Source organism: Puma concolor, chromosome A2, assembly GCF_028749965.1.
Source record: "Puma concolor isolate L17-30 chromosome A2, mPumCon1.1.hap2, whole genome shotgun sequence".
Taxonomy (NCBI): domain Eukaryota; kingdom Metazoa; phylum Chordata; class Mammalia; order Carnivora; family Felidae; genus Puma; species Puma concolor.
Window position 1 is genome coordinate 170,064,603 of NC_141668.1, and position 14,505 is coordinate 170,079,107.

Consider the following 14,505-nt stretch of genomic DNA (forward strand, 5'->3'; position numbering starts at 1 on the left):
GATAGGACGGGGCTGAAGGACAACACAGACGGCCATAGCTCAACGTGATCTTTCCAGCGCCATACGCGCCGCTTAAAACAATAATAAAGCAGGGTGATATAATACAGACTGATTTCAGCGTTGGTTTGTTTTTCCTGGTGGGAAAGAAGAGGCCAGAGAAGGCCTGCCAGCCAGCGCATGTCATGTGACCCAAGCCCGGCCAATGGGAGGATCCCAGCAGACCGAGCACCTTGAATCCAGGTGGCCTGTGCCAGCACCGGGTACAAAGTGCTTTTCCGGGTCTGTCTTGGGGGGATCCTTCCAACCCGTCCATCCATCCGTTGGTTGCTTTGTTCATTCATCCGTTCACCATTTGTCCAGCACTTAGGGCGAGGCAGGCACCGTTCTAGGCGCTGGGGATCCAGCAGTGAAGGAGACAGACAAAAACCCCTGCCTCCGGGAGCTGACATCCGGTGGTTACTTCTAGAGAGTCGACAAAAGCAACGCGTCACACGCTTCCTGTGTCCAACAGCGAGGAGTCCTCCAGCTGGGAGAAAAAGTTGAGCTGTTACCGGTTTGGGGAAGGGGGCCCGGGAGCAAGGGCACGCTGCCACAGGACTGGCAAGGGGCGGGGGGAACAGGTGCGGCGGGCAGCGCGTGCAGGACTGGATCCCGTTCTTACGAAAATTTCGAAATGTTGCCCGTCACGGAAAGTTTTTCATTAATTTCGGTTTGTTCAAATATTGCCTTATGCAAATCAAAACTGCATCGAGATACCGCTTTTCACCCACCAGAATGGTTATTGAGTTTTCTTTTTTCCAAAAGGGACAACAGCGAGTGTTGGCGGCGACGTGGAGAAATCGACAGCCTCGCGCACGGCTGGCGGGGAGGGACGCGGGGGGGACGTGACATGGGGCAGCGCCGCGGGGGAAACAGTTGAGCGGCTCCTCGGAAATGAAACGTAGAATTACCATGGTGACCCAGCAGTTCCACTTCTGGGGATCCATCCGAGAGAAAGGAAATTAGTCATCCGCGTGAAGACTCACGCACAAGCGTGCACAACAGCGGGACTGACAACAGCCAAAAAGTGGAATCTCCCGGAGTGTCCATCAATGGACACACGGATGCAAGCACGTGGTCTGTCCAGGCAGGGACACGGCCCTCGGCCACAAACAGGAGCGAGGCGCCCGCACCCGCCACCCCGAGGACGAACCCTGAACACAGGACGCCCAGGGAGGGAACCAGACACGAGAGGCCACACGGGGCGTGAGTCCACATGTGTGAAACGTCCAGAACAGTCTCATCCACGGCCAGGAAGGGGGTTCGTGGGGACAGGGGGCTGAGGCATGGGGATGGGGAGTGACTGCTGATGGGCACAGGGCTTCTTTTTTGAAGTGACAGAATGTTCCGGAACTAAAGGTGATCATTGTACAACGTGGCGAATGGATTAAATGTCTCCCGTGGTAAATTTTACGTATCTTTTACCACAATAAAAAAAAAAAAAAAAGTTGCATGAAAATAGTGTTTAGCGTGTAGACTGAGATTTTTGGACTGAGACTGAAATGTAGACTGAGATTTTTAGACTGAGACTGAAATGTTATGCCTGAAGAAAGTGCCTCACTCAAAAGTGCACTTGTCCTAGTCCCAGCCCTGCCAGAATTAAATAGGGAAGTCACAATGAGGCCTCATTGAGAAGGTGACCTTTAAGCCAAGGCTGGAAAGAAAGGAAAGAATGAGCCAAAGTGGCATTTGGGGATGAGCATCCCAGGCAGAGGAAGTTGCCCATGCAAAGGTCCGGGGGCAGGACCGGGCCGGGTGCGTTGGGGCCCGTGTGGCCGGAGCAGAGGGAGTGAGGGGGAGAGAGGGCGGAGGGCAGGGCAGGTCGGGGATGCTACGGTTCGAGCAGGGCCTTGGGGGCCGTGGGGAGGACTCGGCTTTTACCCCAGGGAGATGGGAGCTCTGGAGGGCTATGGGCAGAGGAAACACAAGGCTTGAGCCAAGTTTTTAAAGCCTATTAGCTCTGCAAGGGGAGGGAATTCCATCTCCCCCCCCCCCCCCCCGTCAGCGCCATAAACCTCCACTTAGAATCCCACCTGGCCCACAGTAGGTGCAGTAGATACTTACTGAGGGAGTGCATGAATACCAGCTCCATGTGGGGGGGGGGGGGGGTGAGGGTGCAAAGTAGGAAAGTCACACTGTCCCAAGTCACGTAGCCAGGTTAGGGCAGGCCAAGGGCTCAAACCCGGAGCTGGGCAGCAGAGGCCCCGGCTCCACCAGCCCTACCGGAGGGAGGTCCAGGGCCGAGCCCGTGGTGGCCACCTGTTTCCTCCCCCGCCTGTGATTAATGGCCCTGCAGCCCATCCATCATGCACCAGCCAGTGCCTGGCTCTGCCCCGGAGGCCGCGGGGCCCGGCGCTCATTTGTAAGCAGGCTGAGAGGCTGGTCTCAGACGGTCGGATCCACGAGACAGATAGATCCCTGCTCCGACCTGCCCCCCCCAGATGTGGCCCCCCCACCCTGGAGCAGAGGAAACACCAGGATGCCGGTGCAGAGGCGGGGACGGGTGGGACCGGAGGATGCCCCCCATTGTAAGATCCTCGGAAGCCCCAATCCCTCCAGATTAATTAGACAGTCAAGACTGTTCCGTCCTGAACACCCTCCCTGCCTTTCCCGCACCTGCTACTCCTCTGCGCAGGGCCCGGCCCAGCCTGTCCCCCCCCCCAGCCTTACTATGGGCACCCCACCTCGTCTCTCGGCCTCCCACCCTGTCCCCCACTCGGCCACCCAGCACACGGCCTTCCAGGGCTTCTCAGCTGGGGACGATCTGGCCCCTGGGGACATTCAGCGACTGCCCACACTTCTGCTTGTCAACACTGGGCAGATGGGGGTGCTCCTGGCACCACGCGGGGTGCCCAGGAGGGGCCCTCACAGACAACGATCCAGGCCGGCACGGCAAGGGTGCAGAGGCTGGCTGAGAAACCCTGCTGTAAAGCTTCCCATGGCTCCCTGGTGCCCTCTGGGTAAAAGGCCTACCCCTCAGTCCAGAATGTGGGGTTCTGCTTCCTCAAGCCTCCTGGGCCCCCTCCGGCCTATGCCACCGTGCCCCGCCTCCACGTCCCACCTGGAGAGGCAGTGACGCACAGTGGTTAAAGGCCCGGGTACTTGGCTTCACATCCTCGCCCTGCCATCGTCTCGCTGGGTGATTTTGACCAGGTGACCTTAACCTCTTGGTGCCTTCATTTCCCCATCTTTCCAATGTCATGATACCTAAGGTCAAAGTGCATTAAGCAGAGCCTGGTACATAGTGAAAAACATAGACAGGTGGATCGGTTGGTTTTTGTTCATGGTCTGGGACACAATTCTGGGCCTCTCCACCTGCTAGAAGGCCCAGTCCTGACCCCACCGGACTTGGGGTCTCTGCATCCAGCTCTGACCCTGCCAGCCACATCTGGGGTCTGCTAAAATGGGAGTGTTGGGTCCCCAAATGCCCGAGTATTGGGACGTGCCTGCACAGAGCAGGCTCAGCCCCAGGGGGCTTCCCAAGGGAAAGGGCGCCTGGCGTGTGGCTCATGTCGTCCCACGGGACCCGGCACTCGGCTTAACGCTCTGTTGTCAACATCCTGAAATGCCTAAATTCCTAATCATTTTTCGGCAAGAGGCCTGCATTTTCATCATGCTCCGCCTGAAAATTCTATAGGCCACCCCCATCGGGGACTCTGATTGCATTTGTGGAACCTGATAGGAATGTGGAAAAAGCTTTCCAAACATTTGTTCCTTTTTTCTCACAGCATTGGGACTAGGGGGACCCACGTCTTCCTAACTCATCTCTGGCCCCATCAGATGCTGTCTTTATTTAACGCACTGACATTCCGCTCATCGTGAATATTTTTGGCATTAATTTTTATTTTAAAAGATATCGTATTAAAGTATTGTTTATCTCGAAGGGCTTTGGGGGAGGGCAGGAAGAGGCCTTACGTTCTGCTTTTTCATCTCATACTGGTCTGGCCTTTTCATCTGCCCCGGAAAGGTGTCTGGGATCCTGACCCTCCATTTTACAGACTGGGAAAACCCAAGGCCCAAAAAAGTACCAAATAACCAGAGGCGAGCTGCAGAGTTGATGATGGTAGTGATGGTGGTGATTAAGAGCCTGTATTTAGCACTTGCCGGATTAGTTGGGCATTATTTCACTAGCTTCTTTGGGGCCTGTTCTCCACAGCAAGTGAGATCCTATCAAAATCTCAGTTAGGCCGGCCCCGATGGGGCCAGGGCTCCAGCCTCCCTGCCTCCCTTGGAGTAAAAGCCCAAGTCCTCCCAGCAGCCTCCAAGGCCCTGCACCATCTGGAATGCCCCTGGCACCAGCTACAGAATTTGCATGGCCCAGCTACAGAACAACATCGTGAGACCCCCTCGTTCGAAAACGATGAGGAATTTCCAGGCCACAACAGCAGGTCACGAACCCAAGCGCAGGCCCTTCTGAGTGCAGGGCCCCTGTGTGAATGCATGAAGTTGCCTGCCCTGCCTCCCTGCCCCGCTTCTCAGTACCAGGCTCGCTCGCTGCCTCAGGGCCTTTGCACTTGTTATTCCTGCCTCCTTGAGTAAGCTGCCAGCCTCCAACCCTGCCGGCTCCCCTCTCTCACCTTCAGGTCCTCTCTGTGGTTAAGGAGGCCTCTCGGACCTTCCCCTGTTTGCAAATCGCACCTTCCTGGCCCTCCCCGCTGCTGCTTCATTTGCTCCATAGCCCTTACCACCTACCGACGTGCCGGGGATTCTGGCTCGAGCGCTCGTCTGCCTCATGTCATCGCCACCAGGGCCGGGACTTCGCGCCCCGCCACCCCCACCCCCGGGTCTCGGAGCAGGGCCTGGCACACAGTAAGCGCTCAATAAACGTGCGCCGAAGGAATGGCTCCCATGAGGTCGGCGGGATCACCGCGGCCTTTCTACAGAAGAGGAAACCGAGGCTCGGAGAGAAAACAGTCAGTGAGCCAAGGTTACAGAGCACGTCCCTGGCACGCGTCCAGGTCGCGCCATGACAGAGCCGGCGGTTTAGATGGGGGCGGCCGGGCCCTTTCTCCGCCACATGGGGAAACCGAGGCCCGGCGGCGGCGGCCAGGGCCACCCCGCCGGGAGGGGCCGCGGCCCTGGGCGGGGCGCGCCGGGCCCAAGGTCACCGCGCCGGCCGGCCGGGGAGGCGGGCTGGGTGGGGATCCGCAGGCCTCCCCGGGCGCGCGCCCCCCTCGGCGGCGCGCACGGGGCCCGGGAAGCAGCAGCGGCGGCGGCGGCGGCGGCGGCAGCAGGTGGAGCCGGAGCCTCCGCGCAGCCGAGGCCGCGGCCACTGCCGGCGTCGCCGCCATTAGACAATAGGAGCGGCGGCCGGGCGTGCGGGGAGGCGGGCGGCGGGGAGGGGCGGGGAGGGGCGCCGGGCGCGCAGGAAGCGGGGCCCGGGGCGCGCCGGGGCCGGGCGCGCGGGGAGGGGGCGCAGGAAGCGGGCGAGGCCGGGCGCGGGAGGCGGCGGCGGCGGCCCCGGGAGCTGCCGATCGGCGCCGGGACAAAGGCGCGGCCGCCCGGCGCCCCGAGCCGCCCGAGCCGGGGCGCACAGCCGGGGCGCAGCCCGCGCCCCCCGCCGCGACTGACATGATGTTTCCACAAAGCAGGCATTCGGTAAGCGGGGCCCGCCGGCCCGGCGCCCCCCCCACCCCCGGGTCCGGCATCCCCCTAGGTCCGCGCCTGGAACCCCCAGTTCTCAGCCGGGCCATCCCCCCCCCCCCCCACTCCGGTCCGGGCCGCGCGCACCTCCCCCAGGTCGGCGCCTGGCACCCCAGTTCCCAGCCGGGCCGTCCCCCCCCACCCTCCGCTCCGGCTCGCGGCTCGGCGCCTCCCCCCCCTCCAACTCCTGGGCCGGGTCCCCAACAGCTCCCGGCCCAGCGCTACTCCCCCGCCCCCATCGCCGCCAGCCCCCGGGCTCCCCCCCATCCCCCGTAGGTCCCGGTCCCTCTCCCAGCTCCCAGCCCAGATTCCCCCCCCTCCACCCCCAGTTCCCAGGCCCGGTCCCCTCCAGCTCGCGGCCCGGATTCCCCCCTCCCCCAGCCCCTGAGGCATGCTTCCCACCCCCCCCCCCCCGCCAGGCAGGCAGGGCCTTGGGGCGGCCTTGGCCTCGGGCCTGGGGCTCCCCGGGAGCCCCACCGGGCACCTCTAACACCGGGGCTGCTTTTGGGGCCTAGGAGTGGGGGGAGATCCGAGGCGCACCCCTCCCGGAAGAGCGCAGCCCGGAGGAAGGGTGCTGGGAATCTGGGGTGGAGGGCCCCCCGCCGGGTGATTTCGGGCGCTGGGAGAGGCCCCTTCCCCAAGGGGACTTTGCGGGGAGGCCTTGCTCCCCCACCAACTTGGGGAGGGGCACTCCAGGACACGTTCTCCCCCCATCGCAGAGGCAGTTGGGGCTCTCTCGGATGTGCACCCCCCTCCGGCGCTGTGGAGGGGCGGTAGAGGGCGCACGCTGCCCCCCACCAAGGGCGGACCTTAAAACGCACCCCCACAGCCTGGGGGTGGCGGGGAACGAGGCGGCTCGGGCGCACCCACCCCCTCGCCTTCCCCCGGGAGAGGCGGGGGCAGGAAGCGAGGGCGGGGGCCGCGCCAGGGGCTGTAAACACGAGCCCGGGAAGTGGGGCGAGGGGGGGGGGCGCGCGCTGCAGCTGCGCCGCCGCCGCCGCCGGCCGGCCGCTGCCTCGGGGGTCGCCCCGCCCCGCCCGGCCCTGACCCGGGCCGCCCCCTCCCCACAGGGCTCCTCTCACCTACCCCAGCAACTCAAATTCACCACCTCGGACTCCTGCGACCGCATCAAGGATGAGTTTCAGCTGCTGCAGGCTCAGTATCACAGGTGAGCTGGGGGCCAGGGGCCCTGCAGGGGGGGATGGTGGGCACCCCTAGAGGGGAGGTTGCGGCCCCTACTGTATAGGTAGACTTGAAAAAATGTAGGTAGAGAGTGTCCTTTCATGTGGTAGGCGCTGTCGTGAACACTTTTCCAATATTAAACTCCCCTAGACTTCAAAACAGCCCATTTCGCAGGTAAGTAGACGGAGGCACAAAAAGTGAAATTATGTGCCCAGAGCCGCGGCAACCTGCGTGGCTTCAGAGCCTCTCTCCCCACCCCCACCCCCATTGGATAGAAGACCTCCCAAGAAGTTGGGGGATGGACCCTCCACCACCCCACCCCACAGGAGATCTCTGTGTCTTCGTTTTGGAGAAAGAGTTCCTGGGGTCCTGACGCTCCAAGGTGGTTCTTCCTCCAGAATTTAATCTTCTAACGTTGTGAAGGGCTTGCCAAGTGCGGGATCTAAGGGGAAGGAACTGGTACTACGTTCAGCCTTCCACTTAAACAGGTTTAAGCCCAGAGAAGTTCAGAGATTTTTCTGGGGATGCCCAGCAAGGAAGTGGCACAGAGACACTTGCACCCAGTCCCTGGGTAGAAGAATGCGGGCCCTCAAGGCTGTGCTCCCGAGTGTGGGGCTTTGCCTGGGAATCAGAAGGGGGTCCTTGGTCACGAATCCCAGTGGGGCCTTGGGCCCTCTCTGGACCTCTGTTTACCCACACAAAAGCGATCTAAGAAGCTTCCTGGGTTTTCTTCAAGGAGAAACGGAAATAGTGAGATAGAGATATGTACAAAAATCTCACCTTTTGAGGGTACTTTCCACGCTCCCCATGTGGTAAATACTCAACCTACATCCTCTTGTTTAATCTTCCCCCAGTGTCCTGTCGCTGGGCCTATTTTGCAGATGAGGAAACTGAGGCACAGGCAGTTGAACTTTGTTCCATCTCCTGATGTGGAGAGTTTAGGGGCTTGGCTTGGCAGGTCTGGCTTTTATGAGCCCCCCCCCCCCCAGGGGGTCCTTCCCTCCCTGCCTGGCCCGTGCCCAGGAGTACTGGGCCTGGTCCAGTCCCATAGACTGGAGGTCACAGTACGGTCACAATGCTGTGTGACCTCAGGTAATCCAGATGCCCTCTCTGAACTTTGGGATCTCCATCCACTGGACCCGGGTCTCTCTCTATACAACGAGGGGTCCTACCGTGTTGGGGGTACACACGGGATTTACCAGATCTCCAAGAAGGGCCAGAAATTCAGAGTTTGCGGTGGAAGTGCCTGATTTTTTTTTTTTTTTTTTTTTTTAATGTCAACAAATAGTGTTCTTAAAGAAAATGAGAGAAAAGAAACTCACGGGGCCCCTAGCGTCACAGACTGTGGCCTGTCTCTGAACCTGGATGTACAAGGCAGTCAGTTTGGTAGAGGGAGACGCTAGGCCCCACAAGACCAACATGCGTTTATTGGGTGCTTACTGTATAACAGGAGCTGTTCTAGAAGCTTTCCTTGTCTTAATCGGTTGCATTCTCCCCACCCCACCCTGGGAGGTTGGCACTTAATAGATGCAGAGACCAAGGCCCAGAGAGGTAGAGGGTCACACAGCGTCAAAGCAGCGGGGCCGAACTTTGAGGCCAGTGTGCCTGGCTCGAGTCGGCCGTCTGCTTTCTGCCTCTTTCTCTGCCCTCCTCGGTAGGGCTGGCGGCAAGTGGGCTTTGAGAAATGCTCTAAGCTCATCCTTGCCGGGAGAGCCTGCAAGAGGCCAGGGGCTCACCACCTCTGTTACCCAAAAGTGGAACTTGAATCCCCTAGTGAAATCAAGGCTTGTAAGAGGGGCCTGGCCGGTCCCCTTGGAGATTCCTCGGTGAGTCCAACCCAGCTCCCTGCCAGCCAGCCAGCCCTGCACCCTCTCTGCCCTTTTGTGGTTTCTATTCCTTCCTCCCTGGCTGGATCGTTTTCCCCAGCGGTTGGGACTGTGGCCTCTGTAGCCAGCTTTCTGGCTGTGTGACCTTGATCCACTTACTCGCCCTCTCTGGGCGTCCATTGCGTCATCCGTGGCACGAGGGTCGACGCTAATATCACGGATTTCATCGAGTTTCTGGACGGGGAGAAGTTTCTCTGAGTCCCTGGCGGACCTGGGGTCAGAGTGTTTGTAATCCGTGTGGTTATCCCCGACTTTCTCTGCAGCCGTGTTTTCAAGGCTGAGTTCTTGATCCTTGGTTTACAGCCTGGGAGCCCGAGGCAACCCACCCCCTGCCCCATCTCCACAGAGGGGCGCGTCGTTCTGCCCCCACCAAAGCTCTGGGCTCCCTTGCACGGTGGTAGGGGGGACCTCAGCCCGGCCCCTGGCCCTTCCCTCCTTGTTCTGTTTCAGCCTGAAGCTCGAATGTGACAAGCTGGCCAGTGAAAAATCAGAGATGCAGCGTCATTACGTGATGGTAAGCTGGCCCCGGGTGGGCGGGCGGGGGCTGGTGGGGGGACCCCAGACCCTCCTCCGCCCCTGGCAGCTGCCTGACCCTGGCCGCCTCCTGCGGGATGTAGGAGGATTCGGGGTCTGCTCTCCATTCAGCCGGCCCCCGGGGCCTGGCTGAGTCCGCCTTGCCGGCCTGGCCGCCGGCCCAGGCGGTGGCCGAGGTGCCAAACCACCGGGTTGCAGCCTGGGCCTGCCAGGTCCCCCGGCTGTCCTTGGCAGCAGAGGAGGCGGCTGCTGTGAAAGCCAAGGCCAGGAACTGACGTGGGGGAGCAGCCGGATCCCTCCCTGCCCCCACAGTTTGGGCATCCCAGCGTTTAACCCCTCCTGGCCCGGGCTTCGGAAGGAGGACTGGGGGGGGCAGGGGGGGGCAGGAAGCTGACATCCTTTGAGGTCCCAGGGAGGGAGGGGGTGACACTGCATTCTTTGCCTGACATCTGAGACCCTGCCTGTGCACGCTGCCAGAATCACTTGCCACCACACCCACACCCACCAGGTGGCAATTTCTACATCAAAAACCCCTGCGTTGGTCCAGCCCAGAGCCCAGCTCTCCCAGGCTACAGGGGAGGCAGAGGCAGATACTTACCCTCCTGGCCCCAGAGGGATGGGGCTGGGGCGGAGAGAGGGACCCAGGACGGGCGGGGGTGGGGGGGGGCAGGGGGGACGGTTCCAGAGAGGGGCACACTGCCTAAGGAAGGCTGCACGGAGAACGGGGCATTGCGGCTCGGGTCTTGAAGAATGAGTAGGAGCTTTCTGGGCAGAGGAGAAACTGCAATGTCCTGGGAATGAACTTGGCTTCCCCTGCCCCACCCCCAGGGATGATGGGGAGCCATGAGGGACTTGAGGGGAGGGGAGGGGGCAGGGTCAGATCTGGGACGTGAGGAGGGGGGCTCCTGACCCCAGAGCCAGACCCAGCAGGCTTTGTTTATCCTGATTATTTATACCCAGGAAGGCAGACTTCCCGGGAGTCTGGGGCCACCCGCCGACAAGACACATAAAGAGAAAAGATTAGGAGCCCTGGAATGTTTGTGTGCCGAGAGGGGCTGGATAATTATTCCAGAACCCAGGGGAGCCAGGCCAGGCTGGGGCCCTGAAGCCCCCTCCCAGCTCCCTCAAGTGCCCCCCCCTCCCCCAGGGGCCTGGGCCCCTGCTCCGGGTCTGGGTGCCTCCTGCATGCCTCTCCTCTCTCCTGCCTTCACACTCTCATCTGGCTGCCTCCTGCCTTGTCTCTCTGTCACTCCCCCATCTCTGTCTCTGGAGCCCCCCATCCTTTGCCCACCCCCCATTTCTCTCTCTCTCTCTCTCTCCCCCCCCAATAGTACTACGAGATGTCCTACGGCTTGAACATCGAGATGCACAAGCAGGTACGCCCCCCGCCCCCCTTGAGCACCCCCAGGCAGGTGGGCCCGGCCCCTTGGCTATGAACCAAGTCTGTCCTTCATACTGTTACATCAGAGCCCTCTGTCTGCTCTTTCCTGGGCCCCCCTGGGAGGTTTATCTCCCTGAGGGGGAGGGGCAGAAACTTTCCCCCAACCTACCAGCCCCCTGCCCCGTCGACCCCCCTTTACAACAGTGGGGGAGGGTAACATGCCAGCGCACCGTGGACCCCCAAACTGCCCCTCACCCTGCAGCCTTGCTTTGGCCATCCGTGCGCTGAGGAGGCCAGCTGAGGGGTGTCATAAAAACAATGATGCTGGCCACCCCTCCCCTACAAGCAGCCACTCCTTACCAGGCGCCGGCCATCATCTCAGGGCCACCCGGCCCCCCGAGCCCGGTCCTGCGTCTTCACTGTCAGCGGCAGGGCCGGGAGCCAGCCTCAGATCCCACCTCTACCGCTGGTTGGGTACCCATAGGCTTGAGGTGTTGATCTGACCCTGGGCCGAGCTGGCCTCTTAGCTAGAACCTCGCGGGCCTCCTGGGGCTGGTCTGCACCTGCCCCCCGCCGCCTGCCCTGGACTGAACCCTCCGTGCGTTCCAGGCTGAAATCGTCAAGAGGCTGAATGGGATTTGTGCCCAGGTCCTACCCTACCTTTCCCAAGAGGTGAGTGACCCTCCACCCCCCCAAGGGCTGCTGGGAGGAGGAGGTAGACAGACCGTGGACTTGCCCCAGGCCCTCCCCGCTGCAGCCCTCAGGCAGCGCGGAGCCGGCTGCCCCGACCACACACCTCCCCTCTCTGGACCTCCCAGACACCAGCCTGGCCTGTGCGGAAGAATCCCCAGGCTGGAGCAACCCCCCGGGGGTGCAGGGCAGTGGAGGGAGGGGCCTCCCCCTGCTGCAGCATTCCCAGCTGGAGTGAGTCACTTCACTGGTGAAAATGTCAGATATGCCCAAGAGTTGTTCCTGCCTGTCCTGCTTCTGCCTCGGACCTTCCTGAGGTTTGTCTGCCAGGCCCCGCGGGCCACCTCAGGCCACAACACCAGAAGCGTGTGTGTGTGTGTGTGTGTGTGTGTACGGGGAGGGCACTCAGCACACGTCTGCAGACGTGCACGCAGACGTGCACAGACGCGACACCCAGATACACGAGGCACACACATGCACGTGTGCACGCAGATGCACGTACGTGCAGCCACGCAGAGACCCACAGGTGGACACATGGACACACGCACGCGCCCTGGGGTACCGGGCTCTCACTTCTGCTTTTTGAGATTTTAAGACTCTTGGTGTGAGACCCGCTCCGCATTCCCCGCCCCTGCCAGGTTTTGCTGTCGATAATTCATTTCCTCTTTAAGCCCAGACGATCTTGGGGCCCTTGGGGAACCTGCGTGCCCAGGGACAGTTCCAGAAGGACACTGTGAAAACCCCAGAGAAAGGGGTTCTTGGGGCCTGGAAGACCTAGACTTGGGCTTTCCTTTCATGACGGGGGCTTCCTGGGAGGCAAGGCAGAAAGAGACATTGGCAGATTGTGGCGTCTGACGGCAGAAGAGACGGACGTTCAGGGAGTGCTGGGGTGTGGAGGGGGCAGATTGCTCTGGGGAGGGATTGCGCCGAACCGAGACTCCTACTCCGGCACTGCCAGAATCCTCCGGGCCTTCCTCAGCTATGGAAGGAGAGGAGCTTGGATTAGCAGGTGTTCGACCGCAATCTGCAAGATCTTAGGATCAAGACTTGCCTGTACAGTTGGCCGCGCTGTGCACTGTGCATCTATTTCTTTGTAGGTGGCAGATCCAGGGTGTCTCTCAGACTCACCCAGTGTCGTTTTCTTAAGTATGTTTGGCACTGGCTGAGGCTTGGTACACAGAAGGGGATGGAGAGGGGTTTTCTGGTGGGGTCGAGAGCCATGGGGGTTGGGGGGGGGGCGGTGCATGGCGCTAATAGCCTGGATGGGAGAGTGGCTTCTCTTGGGCTCTGTGCCCCAGAGCCCCAGCTGAGATCAGGGTGCAGCACCTGGCTCCTCTCTGCCCCCCATTCCCCTTTCCAGCACCAACAGCAGGTCTTGGGAGCCATCGAGAGAGCTAAGCAGGTCACGGCTCCTGAGCTGAACTCCATCATCCGAGTACGTCTGGGTCTCGGGTGGGCGGGCAGGTGGGAGGGCAGGTGGGCCCGGCAGCTAATGCTCCCCTCCTTCTGCCCTGCAGCAGCAGCTCCAAGCCCATCAGCTGTCCCAGCTGCAGGCCCTGGCCCTGCCTCTGACCCCGCTGCCCGTGGGGCTGCAGCCGCCTTCGCTGCCGGCCGTCAGCGCGGGCACCGGCCTCCTCTCGCTGTCCGCGCTGGGCTCCCAGGCCCACCTCTCCAAGGAAGACAAGAACGGGCACGATGGTGACACCCACCAGGAGGATGACGGCGAGAAGTCGGATTAGTGGGCGGCCGGGATGGGGAGGGTGGGGGGACAGAGGGGAGACAGACAACGGAAGAGAGAGGAACGTTTAGCGCCAGACACAGTAGGGCTCGGGATTGGCTGAACTCGGTAGTATTTATGGTAGCCGCCTGCTGGGGCCCTAGCCCTGCCTGTGTGCCGCCCCTAGCTTCGCTCACACCCCCGGCCTCCTCCCTCCTCCTCCTCCTCCTCCTCCCCCCCCACCCCTGCAGCCTGAGTGGGTGAATACCTCGCTCATGCTCACACCGGAGGCAAGCTGAGGCCTGGAGGCACAAACGGGAAGCCAGGTCAGAGGAGAGCAAAGCCTCCAGAAGCCCCGCACCCCTGCACTTCCCCGTCCGCACATGCGCGCGCCTGACGTCCGCCCGCAGGGCCCCTCAGGGCGCGCCCCCCAGCCTCTCACCCCGGCACTGCATGCAGACAACACGCTAGCTGCCCCTTCCTGCCCTGGGCACCCCCCTCCCCTCCCGTCCTCCCCCCTCCCTCACCTCCTCTGCCCGTTCCGGAGCCCACGCCCACCTGTCCTCGCCCCTCGCCCCTGCAGGAGAGGGGGCGGGGAGAGTGAGCTTAGCCAGGAGCAGGGGGAGGGGGGGGCGGGCGTCCCAGAATTCCCTTTCTCCCCTTCCCGAATAAAGATGAGGGTACTCAAGTTGTCTTGGTTTTTATTTTATTTTTTTCCTTTTTCCAGTATACTAGCTTGTCTTTTAAGAAAAGGGATATTACGGGGGAAAAAAAAAAAAAGACAGAAAAATGTTTAAAAAAAAAAAAACAAGCAACACCCACACCTGTGTCTGTATATAGCCTTTTAGACTGTCAGCTTTTGTTGTGCTCAGTCGTCTGATCGCTGCGGAGAAGTGACAATGCTGTGTCGAGGGTGGGCTTAGCTGTGCCTTTCAAATAAAGATGTGAGAAGGTTGGTCGCCTTGTTCCTGCCTCTGTGTTGCGGGCTGCCGCGGTGCCCCCCTTCCCAGGGGAGGAGGGGGTTCCCTCACGTCTGAGCTCCCTCCTTATGAGGGACGGGTTAGCGAGAGTCCCGGGTGAGTCCGGCTTGTCGGTGTAAGTCTGTCTGCAGAACTTGGTGCATAGACCAGAGAGGGTCAGCTGGAGGATCTAAGTCACACAGCCACGCCCCGGTGCCGGAGGCTTAATGGAGCTGGTTTCTGATCACCAGGCCACAGGGCTCCTAAGTGGCATTCTTTTCCATTAGAGAAAGATTTCCAGACTGCCGGGATCAACTGCCACTGCCCACACAAAGACCCTTTTTCCAGAGCTGAGAAGACAGACCCCCAGCTGAACGTGACAGTGCCAGGACCTCTTGAAGGTCCTGGAGCCACCCCCTGAGCGGGACCACCTGGGGGAGCCAGAAGGAAAGGAGGTTCCCAGAGTGCATCTGG

At 61.1% G+C, this 14,505-nt stretch overlaps 1 protein-coding gene and 1 long non-coding RNA gene across 2 annotated transcripts; one reads left to right on the forward strand and one right to left on the reverse strand.

The window, feature by feature from the left end:
* Positions 1-33: 33 nt before the first annotated feature.
* Positions 34-5,471, reverse strand: LOC147583899 (uncharacterized). The gene is made up of 2 exons (XR_015248595.1): positions 4,732-5,471; positions 34-923 (listed from the first exon to the last, which is right to left on the reverse strand). It is a non-coding gene; the product is annotated as an uncharacterized LOC147583899 (long non-coding RNA).
* On the forward strand, positions 5,413-14,027 carry TLE5 (TLE family member 5, transcriptional modulator). The gene is made up of 7 exons (XM_086699563.1): positions 5,413-5,637; positions 6,753-6,850; positions 9,201-9,264; positions 10,616-10,660; positions 11,275-11,337; positions 12,716-12,790; positions 12,873-14,027. The coding sequence occupies exons 1-7, from the start codon at positions 5,611-5,613 to the stop codon at positions 13,092-13,094; spliced, it is 594 nt and encodes a 197-aa protein (XP_086555689.1). The 5' UTR covers positions 5,413-5,610; the 3' UTR covers positions 13,095-14,027.
* Positions 14,028-14,505: the final 478 nt, after the last annotated feature.